Source organism: Rana temporaria, chromosome 10 (assembly GCF_905171775.1).
Source record: "Rana temporaria chromosome 10, aRanTem1.1, whole genome shotgun sequence".
Taxonomy (NCBI): domain Eukaryota; kingdom Metazoa; phylum Chordata; class Amphibia; order Anura; family Ranidae; genus Rana; species Rana temporaria.
The window spans coordinates 71,452,136-71,469,746 of NC_053498.1; the positions used below are offsets into that span (position 1 = coordinate 71,452,136).

At 45.5% G+C, this 17,611-nt stretch overlaps 1 protein-coding gene across 4 annotated transcripts in view; it reads right to left on the reverse strand.

Moving 5' to 3' along the window:
- MPZL2 (myelin protein zero like 2) overlaps positions 1–1,555 on the reverse strand; it is a 32,208-nt gene extending 30,653 nt beyond the window's left edge. Inside the window, exon 1 of one of the 4 annotated variants that reach the window (XR_005743847.1) lies at positions 1,435–1,555. Coding sequence is in view for 2 of the 4 variants with exons in the window: in XM_040325438.1 (XP_040181372.1) it covers positions 1,435–1,489 (55 nt within the window). In the remaining 2 variants the exon portion in view is untranslated. The remainder of the gene's footprint in view (positions 1–1,434) is intronic. The other 3 variants (XR_005743846.1, XM_040325438.1, XM_040325437.1) reach the window with 3 other exon arrangements.
- Positions 1,556–17,611: the final 16,056 nt, after the last annotated feature.

Sequence of the window (17,611 nt, forward strand, 5' to 3'; positions counted from 1 at the left end):
TCAAACCAGCAGCTTCTTCGGGGGTAGTGCTACACTTCATTAAATGTAACCATATTGCTACACTTAGAGGCGCCTCTCTTCTCTTTTATACTCAGTTGTGACCAGGGGCGGGCTGACAACTCATGGGGCCCCCGGGCAATAGAAGATTATGGGGCCCCCGGGCTTACAGATGGCCACCACGCCAGGAGGCATTACAGAGGCAGGGCAGCTAAAATCTCAGGATTTTCACATCAAAAGCATGTTGGTTTTGGACATATCAGGGACAGATGTAAAAAAAAAAAAAAAAACAACAGATTTTTACATACTGTCCCTGGTTTTAATGAGCCTGGCAACCCTGATGGGGGCCCCCTAGTGGCATGGGGCCCTCGGGCAGTGCCCAAGTGCCTCAATGGTCAGTCCGCCCCTGGTTGTGATTAAGGATGAGCTCTGGTATGTTCGCATGCTACACGTGCAGAGCCCGCCAGGAAGTGTGCACGGCGCTGTGCTAATCACAGCCAGGGAGACATTTCCCGATCTCTGCAGCCGAGCATCGGGACAATGTCTCCCTGGCTGTGATTAGCGCAGCACCGTGCACACTTCCTGGTGGGCTCTGCATGTGTACTATGCGAACACGCCGGAGCTCATCCTTAGTTGTGACATGACGCTACTTGTATATCAAGACAATCACTTGTTTATCAAGGCAAAATGTATTACAAAATTTAGCTTGTCTTGCAAAATGCTCTCAAACCAAGGTTTTATTGTATTTATTAGTAGCAGTTTTAAAAAAAAATTAAAAATTTACTGATCTAATAATGCCGGACATTCCTGACACAAATATGTGGTCTGTATAGTGCGCCTATTTAAATGGACACAGAAACTTACGTAAAAATCTAAGAAAATATAAATTGCAGAATGGTTCTTCCAGCTTTAGAATTGAAGGGGTGTGATTTACATGCGTAAAATACTGACCAATATCGCAGATTTATTTTTATTTTTATTAATAAAAAGAGTCTATAAATACGTCTATAAATGTCAGATTTTGGCACTTAGCAGAAAATGCTTGTAAAATGTATATAATGTGAGAAGACAAGAAAAGTGAGCTGCAGACAGATGTGACTTGTGCATAATACATTTCCATTTCTCCAGGACTGAGTCATAGGATTAACCCCTCTACTGCTGACCCCCCCCCCCAGCCAGTTACCTGTGTGAGTGATCAGGGGGGGTGCACTCCTCAGTAATGGGATGATTCCTCAGCACTGGGAAGTACTGGGAACACTGGGAAACACTGGGACATTGCCTCTCAGCGCAGCCCTTGTAATAGGAGAGCCGGACGAGTCGGAACCTGTCAGTTAGGTAAGCTGTAAACTAGCAGCAGTGGATCTCAGCGAGTGTCCGACTCATCCAGGCACAGCACTCTCTGCCTGCGATCACCCTCCACCCGCAGTATGGACCTACCTGAGCATGCCAGGGCCAGCAGGAGGGTCAGGGCGAGGGAGCCGGCAGATCTCATGACTTCCAGGCTGGATGTGGAGGAATGACTGTACAGGTCTAGGAGGGAGTGGCGTCCCCACCTGCCCTGCCAGCTCTTATTACTGGGAGGAGTCACCGCCAGGTACACCTTACTCTCCAAAACAATGTGAGCTCAGCCTGTCACCATACTTCTCTCCTGATTCACTGAGCACTGGATCACATCCACACCAAAACCCCCGGCAATAGCAATCTGGATCACATCCACACCAAAACATAGCAATCTGGAACACATCCACACCAAAACATAGCAATCTGGCTCAGCTGTGTCTGACAACCAATCAGCTTCTAACTTTCATTTCCAAAGCCTAACTGAACAAGCTGAAGCTAGAAGCTGATTGGTGCATTGATTATACACAGCTGCTGCAGTTTTACTAAATTCCTCTCAATGTGACCCGGGGAAGAATTATTCTAATTCACAGACCCTTCTGCACATTGTACAGGATTACTGGGATTTTTTTTACAATTTTGTTATTCTCCATGTAAATGCCTGCCTGCTGAGATGACATTCCTAAATATCATAACATCAATGGCATGCTGTTATTGCCATTTATAAGATGTTTTCTGTCACGCATGCATATGTTTTTTTTTTTATCAGGCGCTTCATCTGGTCACTCATGAAACTTTTATAATAACTGTCATTAGAATTTGTTTTTCCCTTTTCCGCACACTTCTGTGTACATGAAGCTCGTTTGGCTGTACTTCTGTAGATTACAGGAGTCCAGTTCATTCTGCACTCCTGTGCCTCACTTCAGCAGACAGCAGGCTGAAATCTGCTGTCTGCTGACATCATAGAGCCGGTGTAGCATGGAGATCTGTATCTCATGAAGATCGGTATCCCTGCCATCAACTGCGCATGTGCCGATTTCAGCCAATTGAAGTCGAGCGCAGAGCAATGGATTTACAACAGTACACACCAGTGAACCCGGCATTCGGGGCGACGTGGAATTCCTTAACATCCTCCGATCCACGGGGATGTTAAGGAAAGAGCCTGGATGCCGACCGAGGTTTCACTGGTGTGTACTGTTGGCAGTAGCTCTGCGCTCGACTTCAATTGGCTGAAATCGGCACATGCGCAGTTGATACCGATCTTCATGAGATACAGATCTCCATGCTACACCGGTGTATTGTCACATTCTGCTGCTTATCGTAGAATGCTGCGGAAGTCACGTGGCGGCCAACTGCGCATGCGCGATGCGTTCCAAACGCACGTGCGATGCGTTCCAATGGATTCACGACAGTACACACCAGTGAAACCTCGGTCGGCATCCAGGCTCTTTCCTTAACATCCCCGTGGATTGGAGGATGTCAAAAGAAGAGCCAGGAGGCCGTCCGAGCGAAGCAAGGACATGAGGCCGACTGGCCACTTTCCTCTAAATCCATGTCGCCCTGAATGCCGGGTTCGCTGGTGTGTACTGTCGTAAATCTATTGGAACGCATCGCACTTGCGTTTGGAACGCATAGCGCATGTGCAGTTGGCCGCCACATGACTTCCGCAGCATTCTACGATAGGCAGCAGACTGTGACACTACACCTGCCTGGGTTCCGGTGAGATCGCGACAATGGAGTCGGGATCCGCCCACATGCCTGGACTGGCACCCGGCTCAGGCGCTCAGTGAGTCGCAGAGAGGCTGAGCCAGCCGCTCCCACCCCATCCACAGCCCAGCGCTCCAGGGAGCGAGGTCAAAGCAGAGAAAAGGTGACTGACAGTCTACAGCTCTCTGCTCACGGAGCCCTGAGAATGAGCGATCGGTGGTGTTAGATCACTCGGTCTTCTCAGTTATGGAGCCGGTGAGGAACAGATGCAGCATTCACCTAGGTAAGTATGATTGGGGAATTTTTTTTTCACACTTCTCTTTTAAATTAAAAGCAGAGTTTTACCTAAAAGTGAAACTTCCACTTTAAGGCATCCTCCTCGGCAGATACCCGAATTTGACAGGTCGCCACTTCTGTTCTGGTCATCTAGGCCTTAGGCGACCGGAAGCAGTAGCTCTCCCTCCAGAAGTCTTCTGGGACTTTGGGTCCAGTCACAGACTGCAGCGCCACTCGCGCATGCGCACCCGGCTGTGAAGCTGCAAGCAGTGGCAGCCGGGTGCCCATAGTAGAGATACCGGTGCCACCAAGGGAGGACATAGGGAGAATCCCATTGCTGGTAAGTGCACCGTTGGATTGTGGGACAGGTAAGTGGCTGTTTATTATAAGTCGGCAGCTACACTTTTTGTAGCTGCTGACTTTTAATAAGCAAACAAATGACTGGAACTTCATTCGCTTTAACAAGCTAAAAGGGTATTTCTTTAACCACTTGCCGACCAACTCACGCCGATATACGTTGGCAGAATGGCTCTCCTGCGCAAACTGACGTACCTGTAAGTCAGTCCGTAAAAGCAGGATAATGGTACCGTGCCTGCCACACGCCGCGGGAGTGTGCACACAGGGCCTGCGGACTTAATGTCTGCCGGTGGCCCGCGATTGCGGTGAAGAGAGGCAGAGCGGGGAACTGCATATGTAAACAAGGCATTTCCCTGTTCTGCCTGTGACATGACAGGGATCTACTGCTCCCAGTGATCGGGAACAGTGATCTCTGTCATGTTGATCCTTGATCGCCCCTAGTGTTAATCCCTTCCCTGCCAGTGTAATTTTTACAGCACTGATCAATGTCATTGGTCCCTAAAAAGTGTAATTTGAGGTCAGATTTGTCCGCTGCAATGTCGCAGTCCCGCTTAAAATCGCAGATCGCCACTATTACCAGTAAAAAACATAAAAAAAGTCCCTAAATCGATCCCGTGTAGATGCGATAACTTTTGCGCAAACCAATCAATTTACTGCTTATTTACGATCTTTTTTCACCAAAAATATGTAGAAGAATATATCGGCCTAAACTGATGAATAAATTTGTTTTTTTTATATTTTTTTTTGGATATGTATTATGGCAGAAACTAAAAAAAAATTTTTTTTTTTCAAAATTGTTGCTCTTTTTTTTTCATAGTGCATAAAAACCGCAGAGGTGATCAAATACCACCCAAAGCAAGCTCTATTTGTGTGGGTACAACGTCGCATTACAGCGCTATTGTGAGTTAAGGTGATGCAGTGCCGTATTGCAAAAAATGCTCTGTTCATTAAGGGAGTAGAACCTCCTGGGGCTGAAGTAGTTAAAAACACTGCATGAAAACAAATCCAATGAATAACTGAATGGCGAGGCAGAGAGCTTCAAAAATAATATCTCAACTCTCTACTCTCGCCGTAATTCTGCCTGTGATTCCAAATCGTACTGCAATAGTGGCAAAACGCACCACGTGTGTTTGGGTGCCATTCATTTTGATTGGCATCTGAAATGCACTATTGCAGTGTGATATGGAATCGCGGGCAATTCTGCTTGCGATCCTAAATCACCAGATGGGAATTGTTCTGCTTCCATACAAGTTCTTTAGCATCATACTTACGATCGGACTTTTCCGTGGATTTTTGTTCGAAGGGGTGTTGGCCGTGAACTTGTTCTGCATACACACGGCAGAACATTTTCAGCCAACATTCACCAAATCACGTGTTTTTTCAGCTCTTTACCGCCACCCTTTGGGCAACTTCTGCCATTGTTGTCTGATCTTTAGCATTGGTTCTGAGCATGCGTGTTTGTACTTTGGATTTTAGTCCGATGGACTTTTGTACACACGATCGGATGATCCTCCGTCGGACATTTGTTGTCGGAGAGTTTGAGAGCATGCACAGCGAACATTTGTCTGTTGAAAAAACAACAACAATAGTGCAGAGGGAGCATACAGATGGTCAGATTGTCCGATAAAACACGTCCGTCGGACCGCTGTTGTCGAAAAGTCCAATCGCGTGTATGTATGGACCTTTTACGTTGCACCCGGACTGTGTGTGTTGAGAAAGGCCACCATGCATGGCTCAGCTGCATGGTGGCTCTCTGAGAACACACACAGTTCCCAGAAAGCAGCGCGCCCCATTCACTAGGAGAAGATGAAGAAGAAGACGGACCGCGGCTACGTAAGAGGCAGATTACGAACTTCCGCATTGCAAAAGGTATTTCGGGTGAGTATAATTTTTTTTTTTTTTTTCACCTTTTTTTTTTCAATTTTTTTTAATGATTTTTGGGCAAATGTTTTTTTCCTGGGTGGAACTCCACTTTAAAGCTGCACCAGATTTTACACTGTCCAATTTTACTAAATCAACCTCAATGGCTCTTCACGGCCTGTCAAATGCCCTCTGAAGAGCGACCCATCACAGATCACTCTTCAGACAGCCAGTGCTTGTGTAAATGAGCCCTAATGCTTGCTCTGGTGACAGGGTCTATTTAGTCTCTCCTCTAAAAGAGAAACTGGACCACAAAAGGGAATCTGTAGTGATTCTCTATATATTTTCTTTATTATGTTTGTCTATTTTTTATTTCGAAGATCAATATGTTTATATTTATTTTTCCAGCCAGTAGGTGGAGCTCTATAGCTTACAAATATGTAAAACAGTTTTAAAAACAAAGCTGATCCAAGACTACTAAAGACTTCTAAATGCCTAAGGCCCCTTTCAGACGAACGGCAGTTTTACTGCAGCTAAAAGCATGTTTATGTTTTGCTGGAATTCAAGACTCCAGGCACAGCGATCAGCTGCATTTGTACAGTGCTTTTAGCTGCGGTTGCGTTTAGCTGCAGCACGATATTGAACGGGGATCCGACTTGGATCCCTGCCAATACCAAGCACTGTGTCTAGTATGAATCTTGAGGGGGAACTCCACGCCAAAATTAAACTTAAAACCGGCATGGGGTCCCCCTACAGGAGCATACCAGGCCCTTGGGTCTGCTATGGATTTTAAGGAGACACCCCCTGCGCCGAAAAACCGGCGTGGGGGGGTCCCCCCAAAATCCATACCAGACCCGTATCCGAGCAGCAGCCCGGCCGGTCAGGAAAGGGGTGGGGACGGGCGAGCGCCCCCCCCTCCTTAACCGTGCCAGGCTGCATGCCCTCAACATGGGGGGGTCGGTACTTTGGGACAGGGGGACGCCCTATGGCCCCCCCACCCCAAAGCACCTGTCCCCATGTTGATGAGGACAGGGCCTCTTCCCGACAACCCTGGCCGTTGGTAAATCTGAATGTGTTTTTAACACCTCTTCAAACATATAACCCTCAGCACGATCCTCCTACTATCTAACCTAGATCTGAAAACTAACCTGTAACACTGATCCTGTAAAACTGTAACCTGGAGCCTTATCCAACCACTTAACCCTATCCACATCCCATATTTAACCCTTATTATAATGCCTAAATGTAAAGCAGTATTAAAGCTGAAACCTAAAATGTAATATATTGCAGCATGCCCATCATAAGATGTGGTGGTCGCATCAGTTTTCTTTTCTTAAGCTTTTTCGCCTCTGTTTTCATCTGGTGATTCAGCCAGTAGCACACCTCTTGTATTAGAGTGCCCGTCTCCACTCTGGATGAATAGGCATAGGCGTGCGCTCAGGGTCTGCCAGGTGTGCCCAGGCACACTCTAATCACCCTGTGCAGCACAAATTCCCCCTACTGCCCTGGCTCCAATCTTTCCTCCTGCAGTGCTGCCAGCTTTCCTCCTCTCCTATTGGATGTTGCTACTGGGATGTTTTATGAGTGGGGAAGGGGCCAGTAAATATGTAATTTACTGGCCCCTTCCCTTTCTGAATGAACATTGTGAGTGATTGGTAGCGTGTGTTTGGGTTTTAGGCTGCGCACACCTATGAGCATAGGGGGCACAGCAGACAGCAGCATTGTCAGTCGGGGGGGGGGGGGAGGGGTGTGCAGTTCAAACGGTTTTGTTCCTTTCAGGATAAAGCTTTTATAAACAAAAGTTGAGCATTGTTAGCACACCTGTCAGTGTTAAATGGTTTGTCTCAACCCTCTAACTGCTACATCTCCATAACAGCTTGTCCTGTTGAGAAACAACAGACTTATGCCACGTACACACGATCATTTTTTGGCATGTGAAAAACGACGTTTTAAAAAATGTCATTTAAAATAATCGTGTGTGGGCTTCACATAATTTTTCGGGTTCTGAAAAACGACAATTTTTTTTTCCGACCATGCTGCATTTTTTATCGACGTTTTAAACAATTTTGTTTTTCGGGTTGTAAAAAATGATCGTGTGTGGGCTAAAACGACGTTAAAAACCCGCGCATGCTCAGAAGCAAGTTATGAGACGGGAGCGCTCGTTCTGGTAAAACTAGCGTTCGTAATGGAGTAAGCACATTCATCACACTGTAACAGACAGAAAAGCACGAATCGTCTTTTACTAACACAAAATCAGCTAAAGGGTGACGTCATCCGAATGGAACTTTCCCTTTATAGTGCCGTCGTACGCGTTGTACGTCACCGCGCTTTGCTAGAGCATTTTTTTTAACCGACAGCGTGTGGGCAACGTCGTTTTAATGATGAAGTTGGAAAAAACTGAGTTTTTTCTACATGCTGAAAAACTTTGTTTTTTACATGCCGAAAAATGATCGTGTGTACGCGGCATAACTGGCAGGGTCAAAGCCTTGAAAAAAAAAAAAAATTCAGCCACTACATCTAAGTATTGGTAAGCTGCAATATAGAAAAGTTTGCTTTAGGGTTTAATACCGTTTTAACCCTGTAACTCTTGACTTGATACCTGTCTGTCTTTACCCTAATCTTCCCTAATTAATCCTTAACAACCCTTAACCTGGTTCATTCCTAATACTAAACTTTTATGTTAGTTATTAGGTGACATCCCAATTCCCAGCAGATATCAATGCTACTAAGCAAATAAATAATGCAGATCAGGGGAATCACTGGGGATTTTGTAATATGTTTACTCATCTCGAACTGCTTATCCCATTGCCTTTCTATTTTTGTTAAAGCTGAACTCTTAGCACAGAAACTTTAATTTAAGTATATTCCCCACAAAAGGATAGAAATCCATTTCATGTGCACCAAACGCCTTTGCAAGCCAGCAGGGGCTGCTGCTCTGTGGGGCAGTTCTCCTGAAGCCTGCTGATGTTGATTGAGGTCCCAGCTGCTCAATAGGGTTTAGGTCTGGAGACATGCTTGGCCAGTCCATCACCTTTACCCTCAGCTTCTTTAGCAAGGCAGTGGTCATCTTGGAGGTGTGTTTGGGGTTGTTATCATGCTGAAATACTGCCCTGCGGCCCAGTCTCCGAAGAGAGGGGGATCATGCTTTTCTTCAGTATGTCACAGTACATGTTGGCATTCATGGTTCCCTCAATGAACTGTAGCTTCCCAGTGCCGACAGCCCCAGACCATGACACTCCCACCACCATGCTTGACTGTAGGTAAGACACTCTTGTCTTTGTACTCCTCACCTGGTTGCCGCCACACACACTTGACACCATCTGAACCAAATAGGTTTATCTTGGTCTCATCAGTCCCCAGGGCAAGGTTCCAGCAATCCATGTCCTTAGTCTGCTTGTCTTCAGCAAATTGTTTGCGGGCTTTCTTGTGCATCATCTTTAGAATAAGCTTCCTTCTGGGATGACAGCCATGCGGGTCAATTTGATGCAGTGTGCAGCGTATGGTCTGAGCCCTGACAGGCTTACCCCCCAGCCCTTTAATCTCTGCAGCAATGCTGGTAGCACTCATACGTCTATTTCCCAAAGACAACCTCTGGATATGATGCTGAGCAGAGACTTCTTAGCCGTGATGTGCCATGTTGAACTTCCAGTGACCAGTATGAGAGAGTGAGAGTGATTAACACCAAATTTAACACACCTGTTCTCTATTCACACCTGAGACCTTGTAACACTTACGAGCAGCGCCGGGACAAGGTCATCTAGAGCCCAGGGCGAACATGTCAAATTGCGCCCACCCCAAGATGTATGAGCATTCTGTATCAGCAAAATCCCCACCCCCCCCCCCCCCCCAAAAAAAATTACATGCTTACCTTCCAAGCAGAAATTCCCCTTCCTATCAGTACAAATCTGCCCCCTGCTGAAATCCCCTCTCCCAGCACAAATCTTTGCCCCCCACCTTCCCCTCTCACCCCACATACTCTCTCTCCCAGTATGCCCACAGCACAAATACCCCCCCAAAAAGCCCTGCCCTCCTAGCACAAATCCTCTACCCCTCAAATTTCCCCTTCAAGCACAAATCCTCTCCCCAAACTCCAGATTCCCCCCTCCCTGGACAATTTCTACTTCTCCATCCTAGCACAAACTCCCCAACCCCCCCCCCCCCAATCCTAGTACAAATCCTCTTCCCTCATCTCTCTTCCCAACACAAATCCCCCTAAATCACCACTCCTAGCACTCCTCTCCAAATCTTCCCTCTTAGAACAATTCTTACCCCCTGCTGCCCCCCAAATGCCCCCTCCCCCAATCTCATTGTGGTGCCCCCACCTCACATGATACCACAGTGCCCAGGGAAGCCTCCCCTCCTGCCCACCCCTTGTCCCAGCCCTGCTTACGAGTCACATGACACCGGGGGAGGGAAAAGGGCTCATTGGCCCAATTTGAACATTTTCACTTAGGGGTGTACTCACTTTTGTTGCCAGCGGTATAGACATTAATGGCTGTGTGTTGAGTTATTTTGAGGGAACAGAAAATTTACACTATTATACAAGCTGTAAACTCACTACTTTACATTGTAGCAACGTGTCATTTCTTCAGTGTTGTCACATGAAAACATATAATAAAATATTTAAAAAATGTGAGGGGTGTACTCATTTTTGTGAGATACTGTGTGTAATACGTCACCACCTCTGAAACCTCAGAGTTCAGTCATTTGGGTTCGCTAAGGCTATCCAGCCTGGAACCCAGTACCATTGAAAGAGGAAATTGTATGCCGATTCTAGAATGTTCATATTAAAAGAACATTTACCTACCTTGGACCAGATTTTGTTTTAATCTTCTAAATCAATGGGGGTCGCCAGGTCATGTGTCCAACTTGTTATGCATGAAAAAGATTCCGGGGGGCCCAATTATTTGCTATATAACTTTTAACCTCTTCAAGTCCGGACACTTTCACCCACTCCCAGTTAGGCCATTTTTCCGTTTTCAACGCTGTAACAATTTGAATGACAATTACTCAGGTGAGCAACTTTGTACCCAAATGAAATTGCTATCATTGTGGGCAGGAACAGTGGGAGGAGCCCAGCTATGTTCTCTTAAAGCGGAGTTCCACCCAAAAATGGAACTTCCGCTTATCCCACTCCTCACCCCCTTACATGCCACATTTGGCATGTAATTTTTTGGGGGGGGGAGTGGGGGCTTCAGGAGAAGGGGACTTCCTGTCCCACTTCCTCCTTCCGCCGAGGGGCTGCAAAGGCGATTAAGCTTAATCGCCTTTTGGCAGCCCCTCCCTGTAGGCGATCGCCTAGGACACGTGACAGGTCCTAGGCGATCGCCTGTCCAATCAAACAGCGCAGCGACGCGCGTGCATGCGCAGTGCCGCTCGCGCATGCGCAGTGGGTGCTTGGCCGTGAAGCCGAAAGCTGTCACGGCCGGGTGCCCACAGTGACAATGAAGACGCCGGCCGGGGAGGGGGGGAGAGGAGCGGAGCCCCGGCCGGCGCGTCGCTGGAACGCTGGAGCAGGTAAGTGTCTGTTTATTAAAAGCCAGCAGCTACACTTTTTGTAGCTGCTGACTTTTAATAAACGTAAAAAATGGGTTGAAAACCCCTTTAATGTAGCACAATGCTGGTCCCAATTATATATTATCTTGCGGTTGCATTTTATGCCTGTGAGATGGAGTAAGGGAGATCTCTGAGTGCCCTAGACACTCTAGGGACCAGGGTGACCTAATTCACCTTTTGTGGCGCTGCCCCAAGTTACATGTATACTGGACAGGGGTTCCTAATATCATTAATAGGGTTTTCCAGGTCCACATCCAGGCTGACCCTAAACCATGTATTTTAGGTATTCTGGATGACCTTCCAATTGAGGATAATCCTAAACAGGCCATTGCTAGAGCTGTCTTTCAGGCCCCTAAGCTTATTCTCAGGCATTGGAAGGCAGCTGGCCCTCCCACATTGAAAGAATGGAATACCACCCTGCGTTTGGAGAAGTATATTTTCCAACACAGCAGAGGACAGCCTGGCATGTTTCCTAAACTATAGTCCCCATGGTTAGATACCCCTGGGCTTTCTTCAGTTGATTTAGTATTGGGCAGATTGCGGCTTTATTATATCTGTCACCGAGATTAAAGCGGGGGTTCACCCTAAAAACAATTTTCTAACATTACATTGAGCTCACTCTCGACATTGATTTTTTTTTTTTGCTGTACATACCTCGTATAGCCATTTTCTTAGCCGGCTTCCGGGTAGTGAATCCTGCGGGAGTGGGCGTTCCTATGCAGCAGTTAGTGATTGACGTGATGACAAAAACTACCCCCCCCCCGTTGCATAAGGAGCGTCACGAGGTGCCGAAAGAAGCCGAACGTTGAGTCGGCGCTATACGGCGCCTGCGCACCGACGTCCGGCTTCTTTCGGCAACTTGTGACGCTCCTTATGCGACAGGGGGTTAGTTTTTGTCATCACGTTAATCACTAACTGCTGCATAGGAACGCCCACTCCTGCGGGATTCACTACCCGGAAGCCGGGTAAGAAAATGGCTATACGAGGTATGTACACCAAAAAAAATATCTGCATACTGTTAATGTTGAGAGTGAGCTCAATGTAATGTTAGAAAATTGTTTTTAGGGTGAACCCCCGCTTTAAGATTGTAGAACCATTAGTGTGAAGCCCTATTGAGTTGTAAGGTGGGCACGCTCTGAGGGTAATCGATATAATCCATTGGTGGAATGTGATTTCTTGTTATAATGGTTATAGCATTGTATTATCTGGAACCTGCATTATAAGTACTGTTCACTTTATTTTTCTCTGTCTAATAAACTTCTTTGAGGAGAAAAGCAAAGAAATTGCTATAATTCTTTTTGAGACAGAAATAGCTTTCTTTTGTTGGTATTAAATCACCACTGAGTTTTTTTTTTTCTATATAAATGAAAAATACAGAACGTTTTTAGTATCTGTTTTGCAAACTAATAATCTTGCAAATATTGCAAATAAATAATGTTTCTTCATACACTATGGCCAAAATGTATTCTGCTACATTTCTTTGGTAAGAATAACCCAAATCAGTGTATATTGTTTAGTCTGTGTGAAAGTTATAGAGTTTACACTATATGGTATATATACATATCTGAAAATTGATCAATCCTCATGTGCCGACTGCCTATCTCCAAGACAGTACAATACCTAGGCGTGTACGCTGATTTACGCCTAGAATATGTAAATCAGCAAGATACGCCTATTCACGAACGTACGATTGACCGTCGCAGTAAAGATACGCCGTTTACGTAAGGCGTTTTCAGGCGTAAAGATAAACCACCAAAAAGATGGCGCAGCCAATGTTAAGTATGGACGTCGGACCAGCGTCATATTTTTCACGTTTTACGTCGTTTGCGTAAGTCGATTCAGAATAGGGCTGGGCGTAAGTTATGTTCACGTCGAAAGCATTGACTATTTGCGACGTGATTTGGAGCATGCGCACTGGGATACGTCCACGCGCCGTTCGTTCAAAGCGCCATTTACGTGAGGTCACGATTAATTTCCATAAAACACGCCCACCTCTTCCACATTTAAATTACGCCGGCCAATTTACGCTACGCCGCCACAACTTACGGAGCAAGTGCTTTGTGAATACTGCACTTGCCTCTCTAACTTGAATCTACGTGAATCTACCTAAATGTTTTTTACATCTAACAGATGTATTAACCTAGGAATGCTCTTGTACCAATTGTATATGTCAATTGTTCAATAAAAACCTTTTGTTAAAAAAAAAAAAAAGATTTAAAGTTGGTAAGTTGAGATAAAAGTGAGATAAACTAAGAGATAAATAGTACAAAGTTAAAATGGAGATACAATTTGCTGTAACAATGGAGACGTTTATACTTGTTATCTTTGTAAATGAGTCCCAGTGTAACTTATCCTACTTAAACAATTGTTGGTACGGCTGCCATTGTTGTAAAAAAGTTGTCTTGTAGTGTGGTTAAAAATCTATGACTTTTACAATACACAGGACAACGACATTCTTAAACGCCTAGTTTTGTGACTGAAGATGCACTGGACTCAAACATGTGTTTATAGCTTTTAAATTAGCCATCCAGTACTGGCCACTGCAAGTAAAATGAAAGTGGTTGTAAACCTTTACAACCACTTTAACCTACAGGTAAGCCTAGATTAAGGCTTACCTGTAGGTGCAAGAAATATCTCCTAAACCTAAAAGGTTGCAGCACTGATGTCTACGACGAATGCACGAGTGTGGCGCTACTAACCGCATTGGGCCAGTCAAATCACGCCAGAGCAGCGATACCCGGAAGTCACTCCGCGTATCATGGCGACGTCGGAGGAGGTGAACGAGGGACAAATACTGTAGCTGCTGGCTTTTAATATAAGGACACTTAACTGTCCAGGGAGCCTGCGATGTCGACACCCCAGCAGATTTTCGGATCGGCTCTCGGGTGCTCCCCCCGCCATTCGTGGTAAGAGAAACTGGCAGTGAAGCCTTTCGGTTCGCTTCTGCACATGAGCGAATGACGCTGCTCTGTGAAGCACTTTATTAAATAGACTTTTAGGGCCAGATTCAGAGAGAACTTACGCAGACATATCTGTTGATACGCCACGTAAGTTCTAGGATGCGCCGTCGTATCTATGCGCCTGATTCAGGAAACAAGATACGCCTGAATTTTGGCTTGATACGATCGACGTAAGTCTCCTACGCCGTCGAATCTTGGGCGCATATTTACGCTGGCCGCAAGGGGCGCTTTCATTGATTTATGCGTTGAATATGTAAATGACCAAGATACGCCGATTCACGAACGTACTCACACCCGTCGCAGTAATCTACGCCGTTTAGGTAAGGCGTACGTCCGGCGTAAGTTTACCTCTCATAAAGTAGGGGTAAGTCAGGGGAACAGCCGTCGTATTTTACGTAAGTCGTACGTGAATGGGGCTGGGCGTAAGTGACATTCACGTTGTACGCATTGAGCCGTCATATCTTAGGGAGTATATGCGACGTGATTCTGAGCATGTGCGCGCATGCGCCGTGCGATCGGCCATGCATTTACATGGGGTTACGGTTAATTTCAATACATCACGCCCACTACCTGCCTACTTTGAATTAGGCGGGCATATGAGATGCGCTACGACGGCACAAAGATACGCCAATGTACCTGAATCTGGCCCTTATTGTTTATTTTCAATTGAAGTGGACTTTTTTTGCACTATTTATTTATATGTATGTTGTGTGTGTGTATATATATATATATATATATATATATATATATATATATATATATATATATATATATATATGAAATGTCTATATTTTAGTTATTTTTTGTCACGTTTTAGTCAATACCTTACCTTGCTATTGACTTGAGTGAATCACACTTTTTCATATTGCTTTACTGTAGATGTGGGAACACATTTAGTGATTGCAGCAGCTGTACACTATTTTCTTCTATCAGTAGGTGGCAGCGCACTGCTACCTTATTTACAATTTATTTGCTGTCATGCTGTCAGAGCCTTGAGTAGGGGGTGCTGTCAGTGCCGCAAGCAGCGGGGGGGTCTGCTGTGTCGGGAGCCGCGAGTCAGTGCAGATCAGTGAGGCTAATCTGTATACCCCGATCTCTATACCCTGATCTGTATTCCCTGAGCAGTATTCCTAGAGCAGTATTCCCTGATCTGCATACCCTGATATGTATACCCCGATCTCTATACCCTGATCTGTATTCCCTGAGCAGTATTCCTAGAGCAGTATTCCCTGATCTGCATACCCTGATATGTATACCCCGATCTCTATACCCTGATCTGTATTCCCTGAGCAGTATTCCTAGAGCAGTATTCCCTGATCTGCATACCCTGATATGTATACCCCGATCTCTATACCCTGAGAAGTATTCCCTGATCTTCATACCCTGATTTGTATACCCTGATCTGTATACGCGGATCTGTATTCCCTGATCTGCATACCCTGATCTGCATTCTCTGAGCTGTATTTCCTGAGCTGTATACCCTGATCTGTGAGGCTGAGATATATACTCTGTCATGTTATGCTGGGGCTATATACTCTGTCCTGTGATGCTGGGGCTTTATACTCTGTCCTGTGATGCTGGTGCTGTATACTCTGTACTGTGATACTGAGCTGTATACTCCTGGCACTATGGGTGGAAGCAAGTGGAATACAGGGGACAGTGTGGGTGGATTCTATAAGGGGTGGGGCTTATGAGAATTGGGAGGGGTCAAAAAGGAAGGGTCTGGTGACCCCCCATCTTAAAACTTCACCAGCTGCCACTGGTCATAGTCCAAATCCAGCCCAAAGAAACTCTAATGCACAGTTCAATAAGTTTTATTTTTAGAAAACCTAACTGTCCCTGATTTTGAGGGACTTTCCCTGATTTGGAGCAATGTCCCTCTGTCCCTCTTTCCTCCTAATTTTGGTCTGATCTATATAGTTGTATATAAAATGCACGTTTTATCTTTCAAAGTGCTAAACTTTTTATCCAAATTCGAAATTGCTGCATTTTTCAATGTTAAATGTTAAAGGAATATTATTGGTAAAAAAAGCACTTGTGGATTCAATTAACTTTTTTTTGGGCTATGTCCCCTTTAAGGGGAGTGGCAGGGTGTGTGTCTTATCCTTTCATACGTTTACTAGTAGGTGTCCCTCATTCCCATCTTAGGGATGATGGTGATGGAGGGACATTGGTACATAAGGAATAGAAGGGATGGTGGAGGGACATTGGTACAGAAGTCAAAGAAGGGATTATAGGCCCTCATGTCAAGCAAAAAATTAGCAAATTGAAAAAATACAAAACTGCTGTAAGTAACCCGAAAAGCGAGCCTTCCCCCTATTTTTGTATGGGCATCACAAGGACATGGAGTAAGGCACAGTGTGCCCAATGGAGTTTCGGACAACAATAAAAACCCAGAGGTTTTCTGTAAAACAAAAAAAATGTAATCAAGTTAAAATTTCAAAAAATCTGAACAGAAGGTTGTGCACCTACATGGGTGGATGTCCGAGGTTATGTCTGAGGTTATGCAGTAATTTCTGTCTGCTTGTAGCTTACCTCTCCTCTATGTGTTCTGCTTTAGAGGCCAGTCACTCTCACCTGGCTGCTTTAGTAATCTCTCCTCTAAGCATGGCTCCACCCCAGGCCCTATCAGGGAACACTATATTAACCTGTGTACTTCAAGCCAGCCGGGCTGATCAACATTGTTTGTTAAGCTATTGTGTGTTTGGTTTCCTGCTTGCCGTGTGCTCTACTTCTGTCTCTGTTTTACCGATCTGGGCTTGTTCTTAACTATCCCTGCCTGCTTGTGACCCTGACCTCTGGCGTGTTCTATGTTTATCCTTGTCTGCTAGTCGCCCGATCTTTGGCTTATCCCCTTACTAGCTCTTGTTATCCTGGTCTGCTGCTTCCTCTCTATCCTCCTGTTGCCTACTGTGAGCGTGAGCTGGGAGACTCTGGGGGCCGCAACCTGGAGCCAGTTGCAGCCCAGTCCATCCTCACCACTAGAGGCTCTGGTGAACACCTGCTGGCTCTTAGTCTCCGCACCCTGGGGAATCTTATGCTCTAGCTCCCTGTGGGATCTCTGTTGGTGCTCCAATGGACCTGCCTTCCTGCACCACCCAGGGTTCCATCCGCAGCAGTCAGCCGTAGGGTCCACTACCTTAGCGGTGCACTCCTGGCCCAAAAGGTGTGTATCTGTCATCTGGCCTTAGGTGACCTGACAATTTATTCCAAAAGCTGATATAATTCAGACAGTGACAGGCTGGTTATAAAACAATACATAGCCCTTGGCAAGTCCTATACCGTCTAGCATTTTAGAGCTTTTCAGTAATAAATCTGTCACAAGATTAGCAGTTACATAAGAAATTCAGACACAGATGTCACATTGGCACTGGTGGTACCACTTCACAAAGCTACCAACAGTGGTGCCTCCTCTTTTTTACTATTTAGGATACTTTTTTTCATTTAGGGTATTCATTACACATATTGTTTAGATCTACATTATTATAAAGTGGCTTTTAAAAAGCTTTGACCTTGAGGCTGGGTTCACACTATCTTTGCTTTTGGCTCACAGCAGGGGT